The following is a 27,029-nucleotide window of genomic DNA, read 5'->3' as shown; positions in this document are numbered from 1 at the left end:
GTGGGCTGGACTGTGCTTGCACAGGAAGGGAGGATGTGCCGGTACTTAACGCATTGGCACGGGCTGTGGACTGTCAAGGGTCAACTCCCGCTCTGCCAAGGATTTCCTGTGTGACCAACGGGGGCGAAACGGCCCCAGCTGCCCTGCCTGCCAGGGGTGTGTGGAGACCAATCCGTTTGGCACAGAGTGCAAAGAGCCTGACAGCCGAAGAGCACTGTCTGAGAAACAGGTGCTATGTTTGTTGCATTTTATCCAGCTTCTTTCCAGAGAGGGGCAGCACCCGTCTCCTAGCCAGCGCTCCCTGGAAGCCTGTGCTGCTGCGGCTGCTCAAAAGAACATGAGAACGGCCATACTGGGTCAGACCAAAGGTCCACCCAGCCCAGCAGCCTGTCTGCCGGCAGTGGCCAGTGCCGGGTGCCGCAGAGGGGGTGGACCAAAGACAATGATCAAGCGATTTGTCTCCTGCCATCCATCTTCAGCCTCTGGCAATCAGAGGCCAGGGACACCGTTCCTACCCTTGGCTAACAGCCTATTATGGACCTAACCTCCATGAATTTATCTAGCTCTTTCTTAAATTCTGTTACAGTCCTAGACTTCACAGTCTCCTCTGGCAAGGAGTTCCACAGGTTAACTGTGCGCTCACTGAAGAAGAACTTTCTTTTATTAGTTTTAAACCTGCTCAAGAGAGATTCAGAGGCCATCCAGCTAAGTAGCAAAGCCCACAGCTCAAGTTTTGGTTCTGCTGGTGGTACACATTTGCACACCCCTGGGTGCACATAGAAAAATTTATTCTGCACCCAGGTGGAAAAGAGTAGAGGAAGCATCACTCCCAGCCCATGTTCAGTAATACACAAGCGGGCAGGTGCATCATGGGAGGTTTTGCCTTCCCCTGGAAGTACCAGCTCTGGGCTGGTGCTGGCAGCAGCAGGCTGAGTCAACAGCCTTCCTACTGCCCATGAAGCGTGTTCTGCCCCCGCCCTGGCTGTATGAGGGGTGTGCAGAGAGCTGACAACAAGCACATCACAGACGGGACTGGGGTTTAACACAACAAAAGGCCATGGCAGCCCGGTGAGTCCCAGTGCAACGATGGTTGGCTAGTTTTGGACCTGCCATCCTATGGTCTGAGCCTTCCAGGCTGGCACCCCAGCATCACACGTCCGTTCCTCATTCGCCTTGTGCATTTCCTCTCTCAGCACAGCCTTTCTCTGGGGCTTTCATCGCCTCCCGGAAGATGCTACATCACTTCTTGTCAAAGCGCCAGGGCAGAAACATAGGCGTAATCTCCCGATGGACGCCTCCCCGGCTCGGGTCCATGACACAATTCCAGAGCCTGGAACTGGGGGTGGGGGTGAAATCGCTCTGCCCATAATGAATCCCTAGCTGTCATACACCCCACTCAAGTGCTGCCCAGGAAGTGAGACTCCAGACGGGGCTCCTCCAGCAACCCCGGCCCTGCTGGTCTCTAAGATCACTCCTGAACCTGATCCGCCACCTCCACCCACCCTTCTTGGCTAGGTTCTCTGGCATCCTAAGTGACCGTCGGAAGTAAGGCAGCAGCTTAATCCGCGTGCACCCAACTCTAACAGGTCGTCTCCTTGTCACAGACACGGTCTGGCATCCCTCCGGGAGTTCGGGCAACGCCTGGGGAACTCACGGGCATGTACGTTCTCGGCAAACTCTTCCAGCCGTCAGCGGGATGCACACACCAGTCCTCTCTCGTGGTCTCTCCCCCTCCTCCGTTGCAGCAGCCTCCTTTTCTCTGGGCTTGACGAACGGAATCATGCTGCACCGCAGCCACGCAGAAGGCGTCTGCAAAGATGGTTCCTATAGCTCCGTGGTGACCAGCATGCTAGCCACCAAGCCCTAGCCACGCGTGGCTGCTTGAGCGTGGCTAGTTGGCTTGACCGATAAATATTCTTTCAGTATAACATGGCTAGGTCGCTCTAGCAGTTCAGAACTGGCTGGACGCCAGGGTCTGAGCCCACCACTTCGGCCAAGGCCCTTCCTGAGGCTATGTCTACACTCCCGGGGAGATCGAGGCGGTCAGGGATTCAGAGACGTGAGAAACGGAACAGTCTGGGGTCAGCTATTGCGAGGTGTAAGGGAGGTCGACGGGAGTTTCTCCCGTCAACCTCCCTCTGTGAGGGCAGCCAGGTAAGTTGATTGCAGATAAGTCGAATCCGGCTACACAGTTGCAGTAGCTAGAATTGCGTATCTGCAATCGACTTACTTTGCCTTGTATCAGAGAGGCAGCCGTGTTAGTCCGTATCTTCACCAGAAGTCCCGTGGCACTTTCTAGACGAACAGATATTTTAGAGCATCAGCCTCCGTGGGCAAAGACCCGCTTGGTCAGATGCAGGCGTAGTACCCAGAGGCACTGAGACCCCATACTAGGGTGAGTGAAGTCTCTTTTCTACAGCCTTGGTTGAGTGCCAGCTGGCCTTCCGCTCATGCAGTCGAGCACAGGGCTTCAGCCCTAGTGTTTGCAGGTTCAATCCCTGGTGCTGGTGACCTGGGCCTGTTGGTGTTACATGCGTGTAGCCTCATATTGAATCATCTCACACACCTTGCATGCATCTGCCCAAGCGCTCATGCTCCAAGATAGCTCTTAGCCTGGAAAGTGCCATGGGTTACCTGGAGTAGAAGGCCAGGTGGGGTGGGGGTTACCTCCAACTCACCCGCTCTGCCCTGCTGCACCACACTGCTCTTCAAGCCCCCCCGCCCCTGCCCCCGTGCCTGGCCTCTCTGCAGGAACAGGAGGGACACTCTGCTGTCCCCTGTACTTGCAGTGCCTTGCACACCATGGGTGGACTGGGGCACCTAGATGCTGCTGCCACATGAGAACAAGGACATCTCGGCCCTGGCAGGACAGGTCTGTGGGAATGGAGCTGGTTTTGTGGTACAGACCCACCGCTGCTCTTTGTGAGCTTGCCTTGGACCCAGAAGGTGAGGGTTTCCCTTCCTCCACCTCTCAGCCCAGGAGCTCCATGTGCTTTGCCAGCACTGACCAATTCCCTCCCTGGGAGGTGGGGGTCAGAGCCCCATGATATGGAGCTGGGACCCAGAGCATGAGAGCCGTGGAGTTGGCAGGAGAAAGGGCAACAGGATCTGGAAACAGGACCCACCCCATGGCCTTCACTGCAAGGTTGCCCTCCTCCTTGCCTAACGCAAGTGGGGAGGGCAGGGCTGCCGTCTGGCTGGCCGATCTGTACACTGACACCCCCACACATCAGGCAGGAGGCTGTGCTAGAGGGCAAGTTGCTGCCCCAGGGCGGGGCCTGGTCATATGGCCAGAGAGATGGCTAGGGGTGAATGCAGGTGGATGGAAGGATGGAGGTGAATGGGGTGGACAGGTGGGTGGATGAATGGATGGAGGTGCATGGAGAGGGGTGGGTGGAGGTGGACATGTGGGGGGATGAATGGATGGAGATTCATGGAGATGGGTGGGTGGAGGTGGACATGTGGGGGGATGAATGGATGGAGGTGCATGGAGAGGGGTGGGTGGAGGTGGACATGTGGAGGGGATGAATGGATGGAGGTGCATGGAGAGGGGTGGGTGGAGGTGGACATGTGGGGGATGAATGGATGGAGGTGCACGGAGAGGGGTGGGTGGAGGTGGACATGTGGGGGATGAATGGATGGAGGTGCATGGAGGGGGTGGGTGGAGGTGGACATGTGGGGGATGAATGGATGGAGGTGCATGGAGAGCGGTGGGTGGAGGTGGACATGTGGGGGATGAATGGATGGAGGTGCATAGAGAGGGGGTGGGTGGAGGTGGACATGTCGGGGGGATGAATGGATGGAGGTGCATGGAGAGGGGTGGGTGGAGGTGGACATGTGGGGGGGATGAATGGATGAAGGTGCATGGAGAGGGGTGGGTGGAGGTGAACAGGTGGGTGGATGAATGGATGGAGGTGCACGGAGAGGGGTGGGTGGAGGTGGACATGTGGGGGGATGAATGGATGGAGGCGCATGGAGACAGGTGGGTGGAGGTGGACATGTGGGGGATGAATGGATGGAGGTGCATGGAGAGGGGTGGGTGGAGGTGGACATGTGGGGGGGATGAATGGATGGAGGTGCATGGAGAGGGGTGGGTGGAGGTGGACATGTGGGGGGATGAATGGATGAAGGTGCATGGAGAGGGGTGGGTGTAAGCGGACAGGTGGGTGGATGAATGGATGGAGGTGCACGGAGAGGGGTGGGTGGAGGTGGACATGTGGGGGGATGAATGGATGGAGGCGCACGGAGAGGGGTGGGTGGAGGTGGACATGTGGGGGGATGAATGGATGGAGGTGCATGGAGAGGGGTGGGTGTAAGCGGACAGGTGGGTGGATGAATGGATGGAGGTGCACGGAGAGGGGTGGGTGGAGGTGGACATGTGGGGGGATGAATGGATGGAGGTGCATGGAGAGGGGTGGGTGTAAGCGGACAGGTGGGGGGATGAATGGATGGAGGTGCATGGAGAGGGGTGGGTGGAGGTGGACATGTGGGGGATGAATGGATGGAGGTGCATGGAGAGGGGTGGGCGGAGGTGGACATGTGGGGGATGAATGGATGGAGGTGCATGGAGAGGGGTGGGTGGAGGTGGACATGTGGGGGGATGAATGGATGGAGGTGCATGGAGAGGGGTGGGTGGAGGTGGACATGTGGGGGATGAATGGATGGAGGTGCACGGAGAGGTGTGGGTGGAGGTGGACATGTGGGGGATGAATGGATGGAGGTGCACGGAGAGGGGTGGGTGGAGGTGGACATGTGGGGGATGAATGGATGGAGGTGCACGGAGAGGGGTGGGTGGAGGTGGACATGTGGGGGATGAATGGATGGAGGTGCACGGAGAGGGGTGGGTGGAGCTGGACATGTGGGGGGATGAATGGATGGAGGTGCATGGAGGGGGTGGGTGGAGGTGGACATGTGGGGGATGAATGGATGGAGGTGCATGGAGAGGGGTGGGTGTAAGCGGACAGGTGGGGGGATGAATGGATGGGTACTCTGAACCCTTGGTCTTTTTAGCTCTCCCTTTGTTTCCAGCAGCCCCAGCTCCTTCTGCCTGGGCCCCACTGGACGTGCTGGGAGCCTCTTCTCACCAGCCGCTCTCTGGCCCAGCCGACCCCTTGGAAGGGGAGGGAACGGGGTCGTGCAGGTCGCTGTGAGCTGTCCGCCTGCCCTCGGCCTGCACACGGCTGCGGGAGGCCCTGGCGCGGCCGAGCGAGGAGCTTAGGTTTCAGTCCCGCCGACGATGGCCCTGCCTCCTCGCACATCTGCAGCTGGGATTGCAATTTGAACCACTGCCTGGGCTGGGCCGGGCCAGGGCAGGGGGTGGGAGGGAAGCGAGAGGAAACCATAAAGAAAGGCAGAAGTGCAGCTGGGGCGGGCTGTCGGGGAGAGCACCCCGAGGGCAGGGCTAGACCCACTTGGCAAGACCGGCTGCTGGGCAAAGGGGGCCCAGGAGACAGGGGACCTCCCTGGGGTGGGGCCGGGGGCGTCTCGGAGGGTCTCTGGGCTGGCGGGGAGCACACTGAACATGGAAGAGCTCCACTGGAGCTAAGCGCGTCCTCGGCCGGATCAAAGCGTCTCTGTGCCGGACCTGAGGTGAGCCTCCGCCAGGCCCTGGGGGAAGCCTGGGCCGGGGCTGCCCTTGCTGGGGGGCCTGGCAGGATGGGAGCGGGAGCTGGGAAGGGACTGGGTCACCAGCCAGCGAGCAATGTGCATCGTGACAGTGGGCTCTAACCCCAGGGAGCCTGGGCTGGAGGTGGTCCCTGCTGTGGGGAGGGCTGTGATGCAGGGTCCTGGCTGGCTATGTGAGGAGGCACAGAGGGGTGTCAGGGCCGGGGAGCTGGACTCCTGCCTCTGGCAGGCAGCGAGGGCTGCAAAGGAGGCATCTGCATTCGGGAGTTCAGCCCGGGCTCTGCAGGCCTGTGCCGGAGCCATACGGGACCCTGGCGATTGCATGTCCTGCAAAGCGTGGTGGGGTCAGTGTGTGCCAGACAGCCACCCTAGGGACTGTGACTCCCTCGTGCCGTGAGTCCTGCAGTCTCTTCCCACCCGCCCCAGGGGGCACACGCCTGCTCACCTGACTCCTGGCTAAAGCCATCACCAGCAGGCGAGCGATGGCCTTTCGACCCAATGGCCGACAAATCCCTGGCCCATTTCCTGCAGGGGATGTGGGGCCGCCTGGACCTGAATTTCTGCTCCCCAACGGCAGAGCTGAGAGCAGGGTCCACGCCCTGGTCCCTTCCACCCCACGAGGCCTGCCCTGCCGGGGAGCCAGCTGTCGGGAGCTACCTGCTGCAGAGGGGGCAAATCGGTGCAGAGGTGAAGTGACTTGACCAAGCTCTTGTACCGATGCAGAACCCAGGAGTTCTGGCTCCTAATTCCCTGCTTGGCCCAGCTGCCCTCCTCCTTCGCTCACGCCCAGCTCTGACTTCCCGAGTTGTTGCTCATGGATTTCCTCGCTGGTTTCCGTGGGAGCGGAAATCCTATAAGGCCCTTAGAAATGTTGCTCCTTAACCATTTGCAGCCTGATCCAAAGCAGCAAGTCCTGGGGGGTGTCTTCTGAGGCTCCCCGCTGCCGGGGCTCCCCCAGCCAAGGGGCCGGGCTCATTGTGGGGGGTAGCTCTTCCCTGCAGAGTCAGGCTAACGTCCCCCATGTGTGAGCAGCCCCATGGCAGAGCCTGACCAGGGTGACCGCATCCTCCTTTGTGCCGCACAACTCGTGCTGGGAGGACTCCTGGGGGGGGCAGATCCCCCCATGCTCTGAGCTGCAGGGCGTGTGGCTGGGCCGGGTGGGGGCCCATGGGGAGGTGGCACGGTTGGGGGCCGGCGGGCACAGCTGCAGGCTGCAGGGAGGTAGCAGGTGGCTGGTGGGGGTCAGTGGCCGGGTGGGTGTGCGCATAGATGGTGGGCGTGTGCATGGATTGTGCAAGGTGCTGGTGTGCGGCAGATGTGCACAAGAGGACAGTGTGCTTGGGCACAGGCGTGCTGCAGGCGAGGTGTGTGTGTGTGTGTGTGTGTGTGTGTGTGTGTGTGTGTGTGTCATAGACCCCTCCCAGAAAGGCGCACAGTAGAGGAGGGAGGGAACCGCACAGCTAACCAGACAGCCAGACTGGGAGGACACGTCGTTCCACCCTTGCGAGGCGCCGGCCCTGGGCCTCCCCCGCCACTGGCACCTGGGAGCGACTGTACCGACGGGCGGGAGCTCCGCCAGCCCCACGGTGGGTCCTGCTTGCAGGCAAAGCTGCTGTAGGTTTAAGTTAGCTGCAGGTTCTCCACCCCCCTCCTGTCCCCGACCCCACAGCCGCCTCAGGGCCCTGCTTCAAGAAGCAAGTCAGCCCCCGCCAGACACAGACCAGGCCCGGGGAGGAGAGAGGGACACAGAGGCCGGCAGGAAAAGGCACCGCAGATTCCCCCCAGGGCATGTCCAGGGCTGTACACCCGCCTCCCCCCGCCGCCCTGCGCCTATTGACAGTGCAGGGACGATCACGGCAGATGTTGGGCTGCGACCTCGTTCTCACCAGACTGGGGATTCCAGGTTTGCTGCTGCTGTTGGGGAGTCTGAGCCCTGTGGGTCCCAGTCTGTCGGCAGGAAGGAGCTCAGCCCCTGGGTGCCCAGCCTAAATGGATTTCAATGATGGGACTCAGGGCCTGAGGTGTCTTAGCTGAGTTGTAGCAATGGGAGCAGAGTTGGGGCAGGAGGTGTGTGGCAGGGCAGGGCAGGGCAGGGCGGGGCAGAAGGTGTGTGGCAGGGCAGAGCAGGAGGTATGCAGCAGGACAGGGCAGCTCAGCACAGCGCAGGGGAGGGCAGGGCAGGGCAGGGCAGGAGGTGTGCAGCAGGGCAGGGCAGGGCAGAAGGTGCGCAGCAGGGTAGAGCAGGGCAGGGCAGGAGGTATGCGGCAGGGCAGGGCAGGGTAGGGCAGGGCAGAAAGTGTGCAGTAGGGCAGGGCAGGGCAGAAGGTGTGCAGCAGGGTAGGGCAGGGCAGGGCAGGAGGTATGCGGCAGGGCAGCTCAGCTCAGCTCAGCTCAGCACAGCGCAGGGCAGGGCAGAAGGTGCGCAGCAGGGCAAGGCAGGGCGGGAGGTGCGCAGCAGGGCAGGGCAGGGCAGGGCAGGGCAGAAAGTGTGCAGCAGGGTAGGGCAGGGCAGAAAGTGTGCAGTAGGGCAGGGCAGGGCAGAAGGTGTGCAGCAGGGTAGGGCAGGGCAGGGCAGGGCAGGAGGTATGCGGCAGGGCAGCTCAGCTCAGCTCAGCACAGTGCAGGGCAGGGCAGAAGGTGCGCAGCAGGGCAGGGCAGGGCAGGAGGTGCGCAGCAGGGCAGGGCAGGAGGTGCGCAGCAGGGCAGGGCAGGGCAGAAGGTGCGCAGCAGGGCAGGGCAGGGCAGGGCAGAAGGTGCGCAGCAGGGCAGAGGAGGGCAGGGCAGAAGGTGTGCAGCAGGGCAGGGCAGGAGGTGCGCAGCAGGGCAGGGCAGGGCAGAAGGTGCGCAGCAGGGCAGGGCAGAAGGTGCGCAGCAGGGCAGGGCAGGGCAGAAGGTGCGCAGCAGGGCAGGGCAGAAGGTGCGCAGCAGGGCAGAGCAGGGCAGAAGGTGCGCAGCAGGGCAGGGCAGGGCAGGAGGTGCGCAGCAGGGCAGGGCAGAAGGTGCGCAGCAGGGCAGGGCAGGGCAGAAGGTGCGCAGCAGGGCAGGGCAGGAGGTGCGCAGCAGGGCAGGGCAGGGCAGAAGGTGCGCAGCAGGGCAGGGCAGAAGGTGCGCAGCAGGGCAGGGCAGGGCAGGAGGTGCGCAGCAGGGCAGGGCAGAAGGTGCGCAGCAGGGCAGAGCAGGGCAGAAGGTGCGCAGCAGGGCAGGGCAGGGCAGAAGGTGCGCAGCAGGGCAGGGCAGAAGGTGCGCAGCAGGGCAGAGCAGGGCAGAAGGTGCGCAGCAGGGCAGGGCAGGGCAGAAGGTGCGCAGCAGGGCAGGGCAGGGCAGGGCAGGGCAGAAGGTGCGCAGCAGGGCAGAGGAGGGCAGGGCAGGAGGTATGTGGCAGTTGATGGCTGCTATAAAATCACCCCTGAGTCTTCTCTTCAGTAAACTAAACAAGCCCAAATCCCTCAGCCTCTCCTCATAGGTCTTGTGCTCCAGCCCCTTCATCATTTTTGTTGCCCTCCCCTGAACCTGCTCCAGCAAATCCACATCCTTCTTATACTGGGGGGCCCAAAATTGGACACTATATTCCAGCTGTGGCCTCACCAGGGCCGAATAGAGGGGAGCAACGACTTCTCTAGATCTGCAGGAAATGCTCCTCCTAATGCACCCAGGATGCCGCTAGCCTTCTTGGCTACAAGGGCCCACTGTTTGCTCATTTCCAGCCTTTCGTCTCAGTATTCCTTTAGCCCAGGTGGGGTCACTCAGCGCCTTCCTCTCCCGGCGCCAGCCCCCAGACTGTGGAAACCCCCTCGGAAGCCTTCAGCCTTTTTTTTACGGCTCACTGATGGCGACCCCCGAGCTGCCTGGGGCGCCCTCCTCAGGGCTGCTTTTCTGCACGAGGCAGCTGGGCTGCCAGAACGGAACCGCGTCCCCTCAGTACCGGCCGTGTTTGCACAGGCCTTTCTCTCCTGGGGCTCCTGGCCGTGGAAACCGGCTGCCTGAGGACCAGCATGTGGGTGGCTTTGGCTCGGGAGAAGCTTCTTCCCAGATTAGCTAACCCCGGTTCTCATGGCCAGAGCCAGGGTTTCTGAGCTCCGGCAGAGCCATGCACCCGTGTGTCAGCCAGGGAAGCGAAGGCCTCGAGTGGCTCCGCGTTTGTCGTGCCTAACGCTCTCGGCAGGAAACGTCGCTTTCCCCAAGCCAATCAGGAGAGAGGAAAAAAACCCTCCAGAATCCAACTCCGTGCAGACAGCCAATCAGCAGAGCAACACGGTTAATGGGTTTAAAAGTGCTGGCCAATCAGAATGGAGCAAAGTAAAAGGGTGCAGTATATGGCACCCCCAGTGTCTGGTGTCCAGGCTGCATGCGCGCCTCACCAGGCGCCAGGGCCGGCCATGGGTGGGGTGCAGGAGGGCAAGGCAGGAACCGGGGCAGGGTCTGCCACACAGCCAGCAGCTCTGCATGAGCTCCGCAGGCCTCTGGGCTAGCCCCTGGGGAGAGGGGGGTTTCCTGCCTGCCTGCATGTGGCTACGGCCTGATGCTCCCATTTAACCGAGGCGGCCTAGTGGCCGAAGCCCTGCTGCGGGCTGTAGAGCTGCATGACCTTCACTTAGATGTCTGGCACTAGCACTGGGCACATAGATGCATCCTAAGTAGCTTTGCTTCAGAAACACATCTCCCTGCACCCCCCTGCCCCGCCTGCTCCAGACCCCAGGCCAAACCCAGAGAGTCCTGAGATTTCCCATCAGACCACCGGAGCTCCTCTTCTGGCCCCTCACCCGTCCGGGCAAGAGCAGAAGCCCCCATCCTCAGGGAGGACTTGAACGCAGGACTTCCAATACCGGAGCGCAAAGCTCATCCCACTGAGCTAAAGGAGGAGCTCATTAGCCAGCAGCAGTAGGACTCTGTTGTCTGCTTTGTGGGAGAGCTGCTAGTGGGGGAGGCGGATGCAGCGAACGCCTCTTTCTCCGGGGGGGTCTCAGGAGACTGATGCGCATCGGACACAATGCTCACACCTATGTTCTTCTGAATTTGCAGCCAGGAAGGGATGTGAAGATGTCGACCCTCCTCGATCCCGGGATGCACACTCTCCAGATAGGTAAGACTTGGTGGTGGAAGATACCATGATGCTCAGGTGGGCTGGAGTCGTGGCCATGTAAGTACCTAGGTGGGCTAACATCTGGTTTGGATGGTTAAGACACAAATCCTGCATCCTGGCTTGGGGCGACACCAGAGACCCTGGCAGCCCCCTTGGAAGGCTTTAATTCTAGGCTTGTTGGGAGTTAGAGCTGGTAGAGACAAGTGCTGGTGGGTACCCCTGGCGTGGTGGTAGTTACAGGAACTGCTGGCTGTGGGCCCTGGGAGGAAACTGGGAACTAATGGGACAAAATTATGAAATGGAAAATTTAGGCTTCCCATCAGGAATCCCCCTGAGAACAGAGTTTCTGCTGGGCTGTGGAGTTATCTTCCACGGGGCGTGTGGTTGTGGGAGGGAGGGGACTCGGCAGAGCTCCTGGCTGTTCCCGCAGCCTGGTCAGAGCACTAGCATGTGCCATGAGCTAGTAGGTCTCTGCCAGCCCCTCGGCAGACGAGTGGGATCATCTCCTGTATTACACCCCTCACAGAACTGCTTCAATGAATTCATGTTTGAATGAGACAAGCGCCTGCTCTTGAGCTGGAAGTGACCAGTGGTGGGGAACCCACCACAGCCCTTGGTAGCTCAGCCAGTGGGTAATTGCCCTCCCTGTTCACCATGGCCTCTCATGCCCCGGCTGAATTTGTCTAGCTTCAACTTCCAGCTATGGGACCTTGTGGCCTCATTGTCTGGTGGCCTGCCAAGCCCCCGGGCAGGTGCATACAGCCTGGGATCAAGCTACGCCGAACCAGCTCTCGGTTACACTCCACAGATGGCGTTTATGGCATCACTGAGGCAGGGCTGGAGAGGAGGCTTTGCTTATTCGTCTGGTTACTTCTCCTCCTGCGCACAGCTGCTTTCTATTACAAAGCCATTGCTGGTTCCGAAGAGACAGCCAGGGATGTGAAGGGGCTGGGGATGAGCCAAGCCAACCCGCTCTCTTGCTCCGGGGAGGGGTTTACGCACACTCACGTCTTGCAGTTCGCCTCAGTTTGCAGACTTGGCCAAACCCAACAACCGGCTGCTGGCGACTCCACGTTGCTGCAGGATTCCAACGTTAGTGCCAAGTTTCGCAGCACTGACCTAATCTCTAGTGACTCACCAGCCTGAAGAAGAGCTGGCAGAGCCTGTAGCCACCATAGGAAATGTTCGATAGCAGCAGCTGGCCTGTAGCTCAGCCCTGCCCTACTGAGTCCTGCCTGGATGGAATATTATAAGCGCCTGGCAGGGTGTGTGTGTACGGGAGGTGAGGGGGGGAAGTATGTTCAGGGAAAATGGCCAGGGAAGAACCACTGTCTGTAACGTGATCTGCAGATGGAAAGAGCTCAACAGCTACTTGCCTTCTGTAACGTAGCACACGCTAACCCTGAGCACACGGCTCGGCGTGGAACCACATCCAGGTTTTCTTTCGGTACCATAGAATCCTAGAATCCTTGGGCTGGATGGGACCTCAGGAGGATGTGGACACCGGAGAGGGTCCAGCGGAGGGCGACCAAAATAATTAGGGGCTGGAGCATATGACCCATGAAGAAAGGTTGAGGGAATTGGGACTGTTTAATCTGCAGAAGAGAAGACTGAGGGGGGACTTGATAACAGCCTTCAACTCACTGAAGGGAGGTTGCAAAGAGGCTGGAGAGAGGCTGTTCGCAGTGGTCACGGATGGCAGAACACGGAACAATGGTCTCAAGTTGCGGTTGGAAAGGTCCAGGTTGAACATTAGGAAAAACTCTTTCGCTAGGAGGCTGGTGAAGCACTGGAATGTTCTGCCCAGGGGAGCAGTGGAGTCTCCATCCCTGGAGGTGTTTAAGTCTCCCCTCGACAAAGCCCTGGCTGGGCTGATCTGATGGGTTTGGTCCTGCTTAGAGCAGGGGACTGGACTCAATGGCTTTTTTAGGTCTCTTCTAGCTCTATTGTTCTATGATTCTACGTCATCGAGTCCAGACCCTGCCCAAAGCAGGGCCATCCCCAACTAAGTCATCCCAACCAGGGTTTTGCCATGTGCTTTCCATGCACTTTGCTCCCCCAGCTGTGTTAGCTGGGGTGGTCATGGGTTGCCCTGGGCTGCCTTTCCAAACTCCTCAGGGTTGCCCTTCCAGGAGGTCGGATGTGCGAGCAATGAAACGCCTCTGCCATCCAGAGATCCTTGTGCTGCTGAGAACCTGCCCAGCTCTGTGCCCTGCATGCAGTCAGCTGGGTTCCCCATCGCAGAAGGAGCACCAGCCCCTGGGGAGTGTTGGGGTTGGGCTGGGTCTGCAAACCACTCGACACTCTCAGGCCAGGTGTGGTCGGCTGTGCTAGGCTTGGTCTGTAACATCAGGCCAGTTCCCCTCCTTCTAACCCCGACCTGGACCAGGGTTTGAAGCTGTGTCTGCTAATTCCAAAAGCCTCTTCCACCAGAGGTACAAGAGCAGCCCCAACTGCCGGCTTCCGTGCTAGACTCTGCTCCCGGCTTGTGGCAGACACGGACACCAGCTAACGCATCACTCGGCGTTGAAAAACCTTTGGTACCATCTGTGATGGCCAAACCTCAGCAAACAGGAATGAATATTAACTGTGCCCCTGCCAGTTTCTCACAAGCCAGGTGCCCATCCTGCTGTCCACTGTGGTGTCTTCCTCTAGCAGACCGTGGCGTTTAATTGTTGGCGTGTTTTCTGTCTCCTCTCGGCTCTGGCGCCAAAGCCTGGCTGCTCCCCGGGAGTGCCGGTAGGCGGCTCCGGCAGCCAGCAATCCCAGGCTAGGGAGCTGTGTGGTTAAGGCAGTAGCATAGGACTCTGGAGGGTTGAGTTTCACTGCTGGCGTGGACTGAGATGTCCTGTGTAACCGGTGCCTGTCCCTCTGCTCCAAAGTGGGGGCGATTGTCTTTCCCTTGCCTGCTCAGGTGGCAAAGGAAGGGCTTGCCTCCCGCAGCGGGTCCGTGCCGAGCCCAGCACAGTGGGGCCCCAAGCTTCATTGTGCCCTCTGTGGGCTCCTGTGATCCAAACAGCCTTTAGCCAGCACCCAGCTCTCTCCCGCCATGCACAGGGAAGCGTTGGTTCGAGGCCTGTCCTCTCTGCTGCTGCTGCCTTTCAGCATCCAGACGGGCGCTGCCCCCTTTCTGGGTATATGCTCCATGTTACTTCGCCATCTTCTCTGTGCTCTCTTTCCTGCCCGCCTGGTCAGAACCGACCTCCTCTCCACCCCATCACTCCCCTTTCCCCTCCTGGAGCACGAAGCATCTTGTCTGCAGCTCCGCAACCTCCAGCTCCTTCCCTGATTGTGCTCTCATTGCAGACTCCACGCCCCTTTGCCTCTCCCCTTTGAAGCTGCCCTCTCCACCCACCGGGATGGTAGGAGAGAGGCTTTAAGGTCATGCTGGTGTGGAGAAAGGGAGTGGGAAGTGTTCTGTACTCCTTCTCCCTGCACAAGAACTGGGAGCGGCCAAGGGACATTGATAGGCAGCAAGTAAACAAGCAGGAGGAAATATTTCTTCACGCCGCACGCAACCAACCTGTGGAACTCCTTGCTGGAGGACATTGTGAAGGCCCAGACCCTCATAGGGTTCAAAGAGGAGTTAGATAAGTTTCTGGAGGACAGATCCATCAGTGGCTGCTGGCCAGGCTGGGGAGGGATGGCGTCCCCAGCATCTGTTAGCCAGAAGCTGGGAATGGGCTACAGGAGAGGGGTCATTTAAAGATTGGCTCTTCTGTTCATGCTTTCCTGGCATTGGCCACTGTCGGCAGACGGGACATTGGGCTAGATGGACCTGTGGTCTGACCCAGGGTGGCCGTTCTTGTGATTTACTGTTTAGCTCCGCAGTTGGATTGTTTCCAGTAACGCTGCAGCGCTCTGGGTGTGGTGCTCTTTAGCATTTAGCTCGGCGATTGGATTCTTTTCAGTGACCCTGCACAGGGCGGCGGGATGCAATTTGGAGAGGCACCGCCCCAGCCCAAATTGTTTCATGGTGTCTCTAGCTCTCAAAGTCACATCTCAGACAATTCCCTAACTCGTCTGTCTGTCCCCTGCCCCCGCCGCCTGCACAGTTCCCCCTTGGCTGCTGTCCTCCCAGCAGGTTACAAAGTCCCGTGTGACTTTTGTCTTTGTTCCAAATGAAATATTAATGCCCTGCACACCGGCTACAATGAAACCCACTTAGAGAACAGGCGCAGATGGAAGGAAGCTGTGTGTTGTCGGGCAACGATCCTGGGCCCCGCTCTGTAAGGAATCCCCAAAGGAACAGCAGACCCATGTTCGGGAAAGTACAGAATCTGATTCTGCCGCCGCTGTGCTGATTAACCCAGGACGGCCTGGCACCTGCCAGCGAGCGGCCCAGAACCACACAGAGCCTGGCCGTAACGGCAAGGCAAGGACAGCTCGGAGCAAAGCTGAAAACTGGCAGTGCTTGATTTGGTTCCCTGCTCTGTGGCGAGGCCATCCAGCTCCCTGGGCCCCCGTTCCTTGTTTGACCAGGGACACCAGTGCGGCGTGGCCTGATAGGGCTGGGCTATATTAGGATTCATCAGGCGCCCAGCTGATAGGGCAAAGCTGGTCACAGAAGTCAACAACCCCCTGAAATGCAACTGCTGGTTGTGTGTGACTCTGTCTGGGAGCTCCCCGCAACTCGTGGGATTCCCTGGCACCTCCGATTGTTGTGCACGTATTTTGGCTGGGGGAAGACTTGAGTCAGGCCTGGTTTTGGGGGGGCTGGGAAGGGGCGTGAGTGCGTTCCCGAAGACACGTAGCTCGGGGGCAGCCCCCGACAATGTGGGAAGAACGTTCCCTTGTTGTAAAACGTTCAGCCTCGCCATGGAGGTTATGGTTCAGATGGGGAAACTGAGGCACAGAGAGGGGTTGTAACCTGCACAAACTGCGTCAGTGTCAGAGAGCTCCAAGGAGCAACCAGGAGACCAGCACTTGCTGCTCCGCCCACTCCACCCCACTGCCTCACCCTGTGCTGGAACTGACCCTATGGCCAGAGCCAAGCCCTCTCCTCCCACCCAGCCCAAACCTCCCCTGAGCCTAGGCTGCCGGCCCTGGCTTGCCTGTTTCTAAGCCCCCAGAGCTTTACGGTTTTGCGGTCCTGAGTCCTTGCTTAGCTTCCTGCAGCTCAGGCAGAGGCAGCGGTGCTGCGACAGGGATCCCCCAGCCTGGTCCCTCCGGGGGCTGGGCGGGCTGGAGCAGCGGGGGACACAGCCAGATGCTGGTCCCGTTTCAGAGATGCACCGTTGTCTGTGTCTCCCGCTGTCACTGGGTGGAGCGGCCAGCTACGGGGCAGGGCCTGAGGTACCAACCCTCACTAGGCTGGACCAGCGGTGTGGCAGGGACGCGCTGTGAGCTCCACCGCCTGGGCCTGTGGCCAGGCAGAGCCTGGTGCTCCCACAGCTCTGCGCAGAGTGCAGCCCCGTGCCCTGTTGGGGGGGTGTGCAATGGGGGGGAGTGAAACCAGCCCCGGCCCCTCCCCTGCTCTCCCCGGCCAACAGCTGGAGACTGTCAGTCAGCAAGTGGTGGTGGGGGGGATTAATTCTCTCTCCTAATTGGAACCTTGCACCTGGCGGAAGGTCCCGCGGAGCGTGGCTGGTTACTCTGTGGGGGCGAGCAACGGGTTCCCGCACACAGAGCGCTCCGGAACATGGCCCTTTAGTCACCCTGGGGATCTGCTGGACTCTCAGGGCACCCGCAGGCCAGTGCCCAGCTGTGCTGAACCCCCCAGGGACGGGCTGACCGGCAGGAGGCGGCAATGGCGGCAGAGCAGCCTGGCGTTGGCACTGTCTGCATGGTGCTCAGGGTGCGTGGGGGATGGTGGACGGACACATCAGCCAGGTCCGCAGGGACCAGCTGTTCTGTCCTTTTGCCGCCGGCTCCTCCAGTGCTGGAGGCGAACGTTGGCCGGGAAGGGACAGCCGGTGAGCTGGGTCTATCCCGCGAGAGAGGCGTCTTCCCAGGCCTTTCCTTCCTCTGTGGAGTGGGGGGCCCAAGCTGCCCCACTTCCATCGGGAGCCAGATTCTTCCCAAGCGGGGTTTGCATCAATGTCAGTTACAGCTGAGCGCCTGTTCCGCAAACGCCCTGGGGCTGCAGGAAGTCACAGCATCGTGCGGTGGACCAGCTGGAAATTGCAGCGGGGGCGGCGCACACAAGCCGCAGTCGGGCACACCTCCTGGAGCCCCTTTCAGCTGTCAAATCCTTGCAAAGGCCGCTGGCGTCGCCGTGCCGAGGGGCAGCCGCTTGCCCTTCCGCGCCGCCACCTCTGTTACGTGGGGTTTGCTGTTCTGCCCGCCTAGAGCCGGCCGGGCCGTCGGCGAGGTGGGTGTGCGCGAAAGCGCAGCTTGGCCATCAGAGGCGGTCAGAGCAGAGAGTGCCGTGAGCTCCCCTCCCCTGACCTCCCGGACGCAGGCTCCGCCGCTCCACATGGCTGTACTTGGGAAGCACTGCTGTGGGCTGAGCAGCGCTAAGGGCAGAGGGCGCTGGGCCCACCCCACCCCTCCCACCTTGTCCCAGGGCCTGTGGTGGCTGCCAGCCCCCCCCGGAGCCCTGGCATGGTTTTAACTCTTTCTCCACCTGTGTGCTTTGCAGAACGAATGCAGGCAAAAATCACTGCCCTGCTGACAGTCCTCCGGTGCCTTCCCCCCACACCCTGCAAAGGACAGACAAATTCTCCTGCTCGCGACGGGGGAAGAACCCTAGAGCACCGCCAGCCAAACAATTGCGGGACAGGGCCCCCGACACGGGCAAGCAAGCGCAGCGACGGGGAGGACGCAGGCAGCAGGGCGGGGTTTTGTAGCAACGCACGCAGCCAGGCTGGGCTACTCGGGCGCCAGCCACCGGAGCCAGCCACCGGGTTCACAAGCAGGGAAGACATATCCTGAACGCGGTCAGGGCACTGGTGCAGGCAGGGTGTGGCAGGCCAGGCCAGGCTGTTCCAAGGGTCACTGTCCTCTGCAGCGCAGGTGGGGAGATGGAGACCCAGCGGCTGCATCAGCGTCCCCGGCAGATGACTGATGCCTTCACCGCGGTGCTGGGGGTTGGCAGAAATGGAGCCGGTGCTGTTACCATCTTTGTTCTGTTTGCCTGCAGGCAGAACCAGCGAGAGGTCTCGGACACCGTCCCCGCCCGGCTCCCCAGGAATGCACGACAGCTGCAACATCGCGCCGCTCACGCCCTCCCCGTCTCCCGTAAGCCCGGGTGCCTTTAACGCCCCCCTGGAATGCCTCTTGGGGACCTCCGGGATGTGGCTCCTCGATGGGGCCATTGAATTGCTCTTTGCTCCGTGGCTATCCGCAACCTTGGTGAAATGGTCCCGCTAGCAAACCACCCGCTGCAGAGCGAGGCCTGGTAGGCCTCAGTGCGTAATGCATGGCAATGGGGCCAACGTGCTGATGAAGGGGCCAGGGTTACGTGGGCTTCATGTCAGAGGGTGGCAGCAGTAGTGACGTCTGAGCCAGGCACAGAGCTGTTCAGTGAGGGGCAGGGAGGGGGCGGAAAGCTCAGACCCTTCGGTATCTCCCCGTAGGCACCCGTCAGCACACACCGACTGCTTTGGCAGAGTAGATCAGGCACCTGTATAATGAAGGTAACTGATCCGCATCCTCAGGGTGGGCAATTACCATTAGCTTGGGTCCAGAAGGCACTTTTCCTGCGGGGTGCGGGCCGGCTCAGCCTCCTGCACCGATGGGCTTTCTTTTTCATTCGTCTCCTGCACCTCACACGAGCGCGTGGTGCAAACATCCGAGTCCTGCGCAAGAGGGTGTTTGTGTCCCTCAGCCAGGCCACCCCCGAATTGTTTATGCCGCTTCAGTGGCAACGGAGAGTCAGCAACAAGACCTTCTCTTACTCGACGGGAGACAGACTCCTTTGTGGCAGGGTCTCCCGCAGGGCGCTGTCTATCTGAGGGCACTGGAGAGGAAGCTGAGCAAACTCTTCCGACGTTCGGGAGGGCTCAGTGTTTGGGGATTTGGTCCCCACTTTTCTCTGTAATGTGCCACTCGGTTCCAACAGGAGGTGCCGAGAGCTGGGGAGCAAGGGCAGTTCCTCTTTCTCCTCCAGCCCTATCCACAGCCCTTCTCTGGCCACCTTCTGACGGTAGCGTCGGGAACTCACTGCCGCGAGAGCCCTGCGGAACCGCAAACCTCAATAGATGTTTTTAAAAGGGGTGTGGAGGGGGGGACAATTGTCTGCTAATGAGACTGCCCAGAGAGCCACTGATGAGGAGTGACGAGCCCCAGGGTTTTGACTTGATATAAGTCCCCAGAGCTCAGGACGTAAACCGACCTGCAACTCATGGAACTCTGCAAGAAGCTTTCCCCGAGGCAGGTTACCCTGGACCTGGGGGATTTCTTGCACTGTCCTCTGAAGCAGCCGGCACTGGCCCTGCTCACAACAGGGTCCGGGTTCAGGTGCACCCTGTGCTGATCAGCTGTGGCTGCTCCTTGTGGTGTTTCAGAGGAACGAAGCCCGGGCACAGCGACCCACCACCTTTTCCGTGGTGGTGGCCATTGACTTTGGCACGACCTCCAGCGGCTACGCCTTCAGCTTCTCCAACGACCCCGAGGCTATTCACATGATGAGGTAAGCTGGCCTGCTGCAGCGGGAGGGTGGTTAAAAGTGAGAGGGGCACAGCAGCCGCCTTTCTGTGCAGCTCTTGCATTTAGTAGGGAGACGAGAGCAAACGGGGAGCAGGTTAACCCGCGGGCAGCCCTGTCCTGATGGATGGTTCTCCCTTCTCCCTGCGGCTGAATCTTCCCTCCCTCCGACCCAGTGCTGAGCATCTTCCCCCGCCCTCCTGGGTACCCGGGCACCTGGGAAGAGGAGGTGGGCGATGGGGAACCAGGGCAGCCCAAGAAGCGGAGGGCGATGCCTGCGGGGAGGCGTGTGTCAGGCTGGCATCATGTCCCACAGGCAGAGGTGAAAGCGGGTGTCACTGGACCCCGACCAGGCAGCGCCTTCAGAAAGAGCGTTCGGGCTCAGTGCTGCACTGGCTGCAAGAGCTGGTCCCTCCTGAGCCTATTTCCTCTCCAGCAGCGGAATTGTCTCTTGCCGGCTGCGTGTGTGACCGACTGTAGGGCGGGAGAGCCAGGCGGGAGGTTACCTTGCCTTGGGCTGGGCCGGCTGGGCCCTGCAGAGGCAGATTTGGTTGTGCAGCTGCTTTCAGCACCATCTCCAGTCTCTCTTGGGCCCTTTTGAGGTCCTCACTGCAGCATCTGGACCCCTCCCAGCCCCTGCACGAGGCAGGGCAGCATTTTCCTCCCCAGCCTACAGCTGCAGACCGGAGTCTCAGAGACTTGTCCCAGACTAGTGCCTAACCACTGGGAAATTCTGCCTCCTACTGGCTGCCAATGCTAGAGAGTGAAAGGCCTTAGGTCTGAGCTCCCCTACTCTCCCAGAGGCTTTGGAAGCTGGATCCTAACTCAATAGTGAGCCCTAACGGGCTGAACCCCAACACCCCCTGGTTTTAGGGTGTCCCAGCTCGACGCCACGTTACGGCTTGGGCCCCTCTCCGGGCCATGCGCCATTTCCTCTGAGGAGCTGGGGGCTGCGAGGTGCAACGGCTGTGCTGGGCTTGGGGTGCTGTCCCCGTGCGAGAGCGCCCCACAGCTGAGGGTGAAGTGACCCAGTGCAGACAAGCTGCACAGTGCCTGGCCAGCAGGCCCTGCGATGGAGCACGCTTTCCTGCGGCCCTCGGACACCTCCATTCTGAGTCAGCACCTGCTTGGCGATCAGGGCCCTTGGGGCTCCCCTCCTGCCATCCTCTGCTCACTTACCTAACAGTTCCTCCTTCAGTCGGAGGCCAAAAGCTATCGGCAGGACTTGGGCCGAGACTTGTGCTGCTACCTAGTGACACCACCGTATCTGTCCCCTTGCTGCCGGAGGGGTGACTGGATAGGGAAACTGAGGCACAGGGCAATTTAGTTGACTTGCCCAAGCTGACACCCAGATCTCTCGAGCCCCCTCCAGTGCTCCCAGCACACGTCTGTCCTGCCTTTTGGAGGGCAAGAGCCTGGCTCTGTTTTCTGAGCAACTGGGGGCCCCTTGCTGTGAACCAGCCAAAGAGGCAGAAGTCCCAGAGCTGCACCTGGTGTCCTGAGCTCCTCTCAGTGGTGAGGTGGTGTGCGAAGTGGGCAGCCAGGGAACTTTTCTGTGTCTCACCAGAGGTGTCCATTCCTGAGCAGTAACAGAGAGATCGCCATGTTAGTCTATATTCTATCAAACAAGAAAGCAGTCCAGCAGCCCTTTAAAGACTAAACAAAATAATTTATTAGGTGCTGAGCTTTCGTGGGACGGACCCACGTCTTCAGCCCAGAGCCAGACCAGACCAGACTCAATATTTAAAGCACAGAGAACCAAACATAGTTATCAAGGTGGACAAATCAGAAGAAACTGTAGCCAAGGTGGGCAAATCAGAAGAGCAGAGGGGCAGTAGGAGGGGGGAAAGTCAAGAGTCAGATAAAACGAAGTATGTAAAAGAGTCTGTATAATGGCCCAGGTAATTGCAGTCCCAGCTCAAACCACGTGCTAATGTGTCGAATCTGATATAAGAGAGTTTCGCCCTCTCTCTGCAGGGGGTCCTTAAAGTTCCTTTTCAGTAGAACACAGACTTTCAGGTCGTTAGCAGAACAGCCCACTCCAGTGAAGTGCTGGCTGACAGGTTTGTGAATCAGGAGTTTTCTGATGTCTGTTTTGTGTGCATTCATTCCCTGAACAGTGACTGCTCTGAGAGAGCAGGCCAGGCTCTGGTGCCAGGGCAGCCAAGCCCAGCTCCAACAAGGGGCCAGGCTGGGACACTGGTCAGCTGGATTCACCTGGACTGGAGGACAGGCCCACAGGGAACCGGAGAGGTTGGCTCCTCATTTAGGGGGCATTGTGCAAGGCCCACTCTCACGGCTGGCTGCAGCCACAGAGGAGGCGAGCTTAGCTGGGGACGGCAGCCCAGAGGCACGCAGACGGGAAGAGGGAACGAGCTGAAAGCAGGGGCCAGACACAGACCAGGCCTGGCTGGGCTATTAGTGAGGACAAGCTGTGGGGAGGGGAGTGAGTGGAAGGCGGCGGGTTGGGAGATGAGGGAGCCGAGGCAGGAGGCAGGGGAGGAGGGGGAAGGAGACCAGGCAGCTATTCACTGGGGCCCCATGCTCAGAGACTTGCTGTGGTGCAGACGTGGCCAGAGGGGCTGAAGGCAGGGGCAGGAGATGGTGGGTGGACACATGGACAGGTCAGGAGCTCCTCCCTCCTCTTTGTCCAGGGCAGAGGTGTTACCTGCCAGCCTAGGTTATAGCCCCAGCGTCATCCTTAGCCGCTGGGAGCTGCTCTGCTTGTCTCCCACATCCAGCCTGAGTCTCACACGTTCACTCCTCTCACTCCATCACACCATGCTGCCTCCATCACCTGTTTGTCAAATGCATAAGCAAGCCCAGTGGTGCTTTCTCCCTTGCTGTCCCTAAAGCTTGACAGGAACTCCCCATAAACTGCCGCCAGGTGAGCTCTGGCCCCTCCTCCGAGCTCTCCTTTGCCTTGAGCCCTGCAAAGCAGCTAAACTCTTGGGCTATATCTACACTAGAAGCATCTGTCCACAGAAATGACTGTCGACAGTGACATCTGGACAGAACTGCTGTCAATGGCTATGTCTACACTAGCCCCAGACTTCGAAACGGCCATTTGCATGGCCATTTGCATGGCCGTTTCAAAGTTTGGGGCTAGTGTAGACATGGCCAATAGATTGCGTCTACACACAGCTTGCTCTGTCGTCAGAGAGCTGCCAGACTGCACTGTCCTCCAGTGCCAGAAAGCAGAACGGCAGCTCTGCAAAGAGGGCTGCCCAGCAACCAGAAGTCCTCTCTGTCGACAGACGTGTCTACACTACACTTTTGTCGATATTGCTCTGTCCAGAGATTGTTATGCCTCAGATTTTTGAGGGATAATACTGTCGAGGCAAATGCAGAGTGCCGACGAGAATCTGTCGACAGAATACGTTAAGCGTGTTATATGCGCCCTGAGTTATGTCGACAAAAGGCCCCTACTGTTGCCAAAACTCTCTAGTATAGACCCATGGAGACCACTGCCAGCCAGGCTGTCCCATTGTTTGCTCAGACCCCCCCTGCCGTCTCTTGTCCTACACAGTGGTTGTAAGCTGTTCAGGGCAGGGACTAGAGGTCTGGGGTAGCACACAGGGTCATGCTCCCCCTGCATTTCTGCCCAGGATTTGTTGACCAGGCTCTCTCCCTGTGCGGCAGCTGCAGCTGCGGGCAGAGGCAGCCGCAAAGCGCTGCGGGTAAGAGGGGGAGCATGCTGTGCAGGGGGCAATGACTCAAGTTCTTTGGGGGAGGTGACTCTTTAAATTGTGCCCCCTCTTAACAGTGTGTACCACTTGTGTCTGGCAGGCACTTTTTGTTCTGTATTTGTACAGCACCGAGCGCGCCGGGGTCCTGGTCCGAGGCTGGTGCGACCTAGCGAGGTTCTATATCCTATCCCCCCCCGGAGCCATTCAGCCCTTTGGGCAGGGTTTTCTAGCCACTCCTCCCAGGAGGATGGCTTACCTATCCGAAACAGGGCCTGTCACCTATAATGCAGGACATTAAATCCACCCCCGTTGCTCATTGCAGGAAATGGGAAGGGGGTGATCCCGGAGTAGCCAACCAGAAAACGCCCACCAGCCTCTTGCTGACCCCGGAGGGCGCCTTTCACAGCTTCGGCTACACGGCCCGGGACTATTACCACGACCTGGATCCTGAGGAGGCTCGGGACTGGCTCTACTTTGAGAAGTTTAAGATGAAGATTCACAGCACTAGTGTAAGTGAACCCCTTGGGGGCACGTTACCCTGACCACCGGGGACAGCCCAAGGTGCATGAGATGGGGCCGGATGGGACGACCTACTTGCACTTTAAAAATACCACCCCCCGCCCCCCGTCTTCCAGGAAAAGCCCATGTGTGAGGGCAGGACAGGCAATGCTGGTACATTTGCCCCTGCGAAACCGCACTGAATTTTAACGTCAGTGTCACAGGTTTGCTGCCACTTGGGGGCTGCGCATTTGCAGAGTTGTTCAGCAAACGCGGTAACCAATGGAGGAAGCAAAAGGTAGGGCCGGGTGAAGTAATGTGTCGAGTTTTGGGCCCCCTGGTGTAGAAAGAATGTGGATGGGCTGGAGCAGGTTCAGTAGAGGCCAAAAAAGTGATGAAGGGGCTGGAGCACATGACCTGTGAGGAGAGGCTGAGGGATTTGGGCTTGTTTATTTTGCAGAAGAGAAGACTGAGGGGTGATTTAATAGCAGCCTTCAACTTCCTGCAGGGGAGCTCTAAAGGGGACGGAGAGAGGCTGTTCTCAGTGGTGTCAGATGGCAGAACAAGGAGCAATGGGCTGAAGTTACAGGGAGGGAGGAGTAGGTTGAATATCAGGAAAAACTACTTCCCCAGGCGGGTGGTGAAGCACTGGGATGCGTTGCCTAGAGAGGTGGTGGATTCTCCATTCCTAGAGGTTTTTATGTCCCAGCTGGACAAGGTCCTGGCTGGGATGACTTAGTTGGGGTTGATCCTGCTTTGGGCAGGGGCTGGACTAGACGACCTCCTGAGGTCCCTTCCCGCCCTGGGATTCCATGGTTCTATGATAAGTACTTAACCCCACTACCCCAGCAAGCCACGGCAGGTTGGAAAACAAGGGGAGGGGAGAAGCGAGGGTGTGTTTTGTTTTCAGGAATCTCTCAGGCAGTGACAGTTGGAACAGACGTGCCCAGCTCGGTCGTTGGAAAAAGCCGGGGAGGGGAAGGCAGAATTCAATCTAACGTCCTGAATAGTTTTGCCCGATTTTTGTAAATCAGCAGAGTCGCTCCGCTTGCAGTGAGGGCTGCGGATGGGGGTACGGGCGCCCCGGCCTCTGCTGCATGCGAGCCGAAGGGATCGAGTCTGTGTCACAGACCCTGGGTAGCAATCGGCTCCCCTTAAGCTCAAGGCTGGGCGGGTTGGGAGCAGGCGGAAGGAGGTCCTAGGCCCCACCACTGTGAACATGTCACCATGCAGGGGAGAGCAGATGTCAGCCGGGCGCCTTCCATGATGCTGAATTGCAGCGTGAGCTCCTGTTGCTCCTCCTGGGAGCGGAGCTGCTCCCCCTGCGTGGCAACCCGCCCCCCACTCCTCGCCTCCAGAGGGGCAGTAATTCCGTGTACCGCCTCCCCTCCCGCTGGCAGGGGGAGCCCCGGCGGGCTGGGCACCTCGGCACCTTCCAGCAAAGGGGGGGGTACGGTTCCCTGTCTGCCCGCTGGAGGGGCTCGCCTCTCCACTCACACCTGTGGAGCAGATGGAGAAGCTGGCCACATGGCTGCCCGCTGCACTGGGTCCTGCTCTCAGCTGGCAGACCTGAGCGACCACCCCTGGGGGTGACAGCTGCTAGCACGGGAGTGGGCAGGATCAAGCCTGCCAAGCCTTTCAGGCCAGCCCGCTGTCCAGAGCGGTGCCACTCAAAGGCGCTGGCTGCCCCCTGGGGCTCTCTGCGCTGCAGGGGCGGAGCTCTGCAGGCTGCTGCCGCCCCCAGCAAAATCCCTCCGCTCCTATTAGCTGGAAACCCTGGGGGTGCGGTCAGCGCTGCACAATTTCTCATCTCCCATTGGCTGGTTTCTGGCAAATAGGAGCTGACGGCTCTTGCTGGGGGTGGGGCCAGTAAGAGAAGCCCTCCCCCGAACAGCTCCGAGAGCTGCATGGACCAGCCAGCCGCCTTGAGCGCTCTGGGGCTGCTGGCAGGCAGGGGGCTGCCTGCGAGTGCTGCTGGCTGGGAGCTGCTTAAGTAAGTGCCTCCCAGCCCGAGCCTGCCTCTGGCACCCCCTTCTTGCACCCCAGCTCCTTCCCAGGCCTGGCACCCCAATCCCCTGCCCAGGTCACTGCCCAACTCCCCTGCACTCTCCTCCCTCTGCCCCCGGTCACGGCGCCGTCCCAGGCCCTGCATGCCCCCTACAGCCCTCCCCCAGGCCAGAACCCTCTCGTGCACCCACACCCCCTCCCGGACCCAGCACCCCATCCCCCTGGCCCAGGTCCATAACCCCTTCCTTCACCCTAGCTCCCTCTCAGACCTCCCACTCTCTCCTGCCCCCCATCTCCCACCCCAAACTCCCTTCTGCATCCACCTCTCTCCCCGACCCCCAACCCCTCCATAGGAAAGTGCAGCCCTGGGCCCCTGACCCTAATCTCAGGGTACCACCCGTTGAGACTTACTGCCCACTCCTGGGCTAGCCGAAGCTCCTGGGGACTAGCCCTCAGCTCCTGGGTTTGGTCCAGTCCCTGCGCCGCAGGGCAAAGCGACTGCACCTGCATTTTCCCTCCAAGGCCACCAAGGCGCCCTCAATTGGCGTCTGCCCCCCACTCCCCAGCCAGCATCTCTCTTGGTGCAGACCCACATCTCCCTTCCACCTGCTGGGGGTATTTCCAGGCTGCATTGGGCTCTGCCCCGAGGTGCTACCAGCCTAGCAGGCCAGCGCCTGCGCTCTGCTGTCTCCAGAGGCTATCGGCAGTGCCATGGCCTGCAGCAGGGTGTTACCTCCAGCTCTTTGTGAGCAAACACCTTCCTTCCAGTGGGCAAAGCATCGCGGAGAACCCAGCGAACACACTAAAGCCCCCACGCACGCTGTTCCCCCAGCTCCGCCGGGGCTGCAGCAGGAGTCGGTCCCTCAGACCCCACCAAGGGGGCCTTCCGGGGTGCAAGTTGATAACAGCTTCAGTCCACAAGGACCGCCCCCGGGCATGGGTCAGTCGTTCCTCTGGCCAGCCCAGGGCACTGATCAGCAGAATCAGGGGACAGGGAATCCAGGAGCTTCCTCAGCTTGGCAGGGCCGGGGGGGATTTGCATTCACATTTCCCAGGAAAGGCGCTTCACACACATTACCCCACAAGGCCATTTCTGTCTCCCACATTGTTCAGCGCTGTCCTTGGAGCCCACAGGAACACAGGCCCCCGTGTCGGATCCACAATCATTTCTCCTGACATCAACTCAGACCTCAGAAAAGGGCAACAAAAGTGATGAGGGCTTTGGAACAGCTGCCGTATGGGGAGAGATTAAAAAACCTGGGACTTTACTACTTAGAAAAGAGGAGGCTGGGGAGGGGGATATGGTCTAACTGTTTTTGTATAAAGACCCCCCTTTTTCCAAAAAAAAAACCCATTGCAAGTACCCCTAGTAACTACAATTTTCAGAAACACAAAAGTTTTTTCTACCATTGCAAGACATTTGTTTAAACAACTTAATTGTAACTAGTTGGTTGGAAGCAATGGCCTGTAGACAAGAAACTTGCCGTTGTACTTATGCTTCTGCAAAAAGGATAAATAAAAAATAGATGAATGTAAAATGT

General features: G+C 59.6%; 1 protein-coding gene across 2 annotated transcripts in view; it reads left to right on the top strand.

Moving 5' to 3' along the window:
- Nucleotides 1-5,410: 5,410 nt before the first annotated feature.
- Nucleotides 5,411-27,029, top strand: part of HSPA12B (heat shock protein family A (Hsp70) member 12B) — a 51,987-nt gene continuing 30,368 nt past the window's right edge. Inside the window, exons 1-5 of one of the 2 annotated variants that reach the window (XM_074992178.1) lie at nucleotides 5,411-5,589; nucleotides 10,645-10,705; nucleotides 17,790-17,887; nucleotides 19,156-19,280; nucleotides 23,306-23,492. In XM_074992178.1, coding sequence (XP_074848279.1) covers nucleotides 10,663-10,705; nucleotides 17,790-17,887; nucleotides 19,156-19,280; nucleotides 23,306-23,492 — 453 coding nt within the window. In that variant the 5' untranslated portion in view covers nucleotides 5,411-5,589; nucleotides 10,645-10,662. Of the gene's footprint in view, nucleotides 5,590-6,977; nucleotides 7,240-10,644; nucleotides 10,706-17,789; nucleotides 17,888-19,155; nucleotides 19,281-23,305; nucleotides 23,493-27,029 lie in introns of those variants that run through there. The other variant, XM_074992179.1, reaches the window with a different exon arrangement.

The sequence above is a fragment of the Carettochelys insculpta genome, chromosome 4 (genome assembly GCF_033958435.1).
Source record: "Carettochelys insculpta isolate YL-2023 chromosome 4, ASM3395843v1, whole genome shotgun sequence".
In the NCBI taxonomy this organism is placed as follows: Eukaryota; Metazoa; Chordata; order Testudines; family Carettochelyidae; genus Carettochelys; species Carettochelys insculpta.
This window is presented reverse-complemented; position numbering and strand designations above follow the sequence as displayed.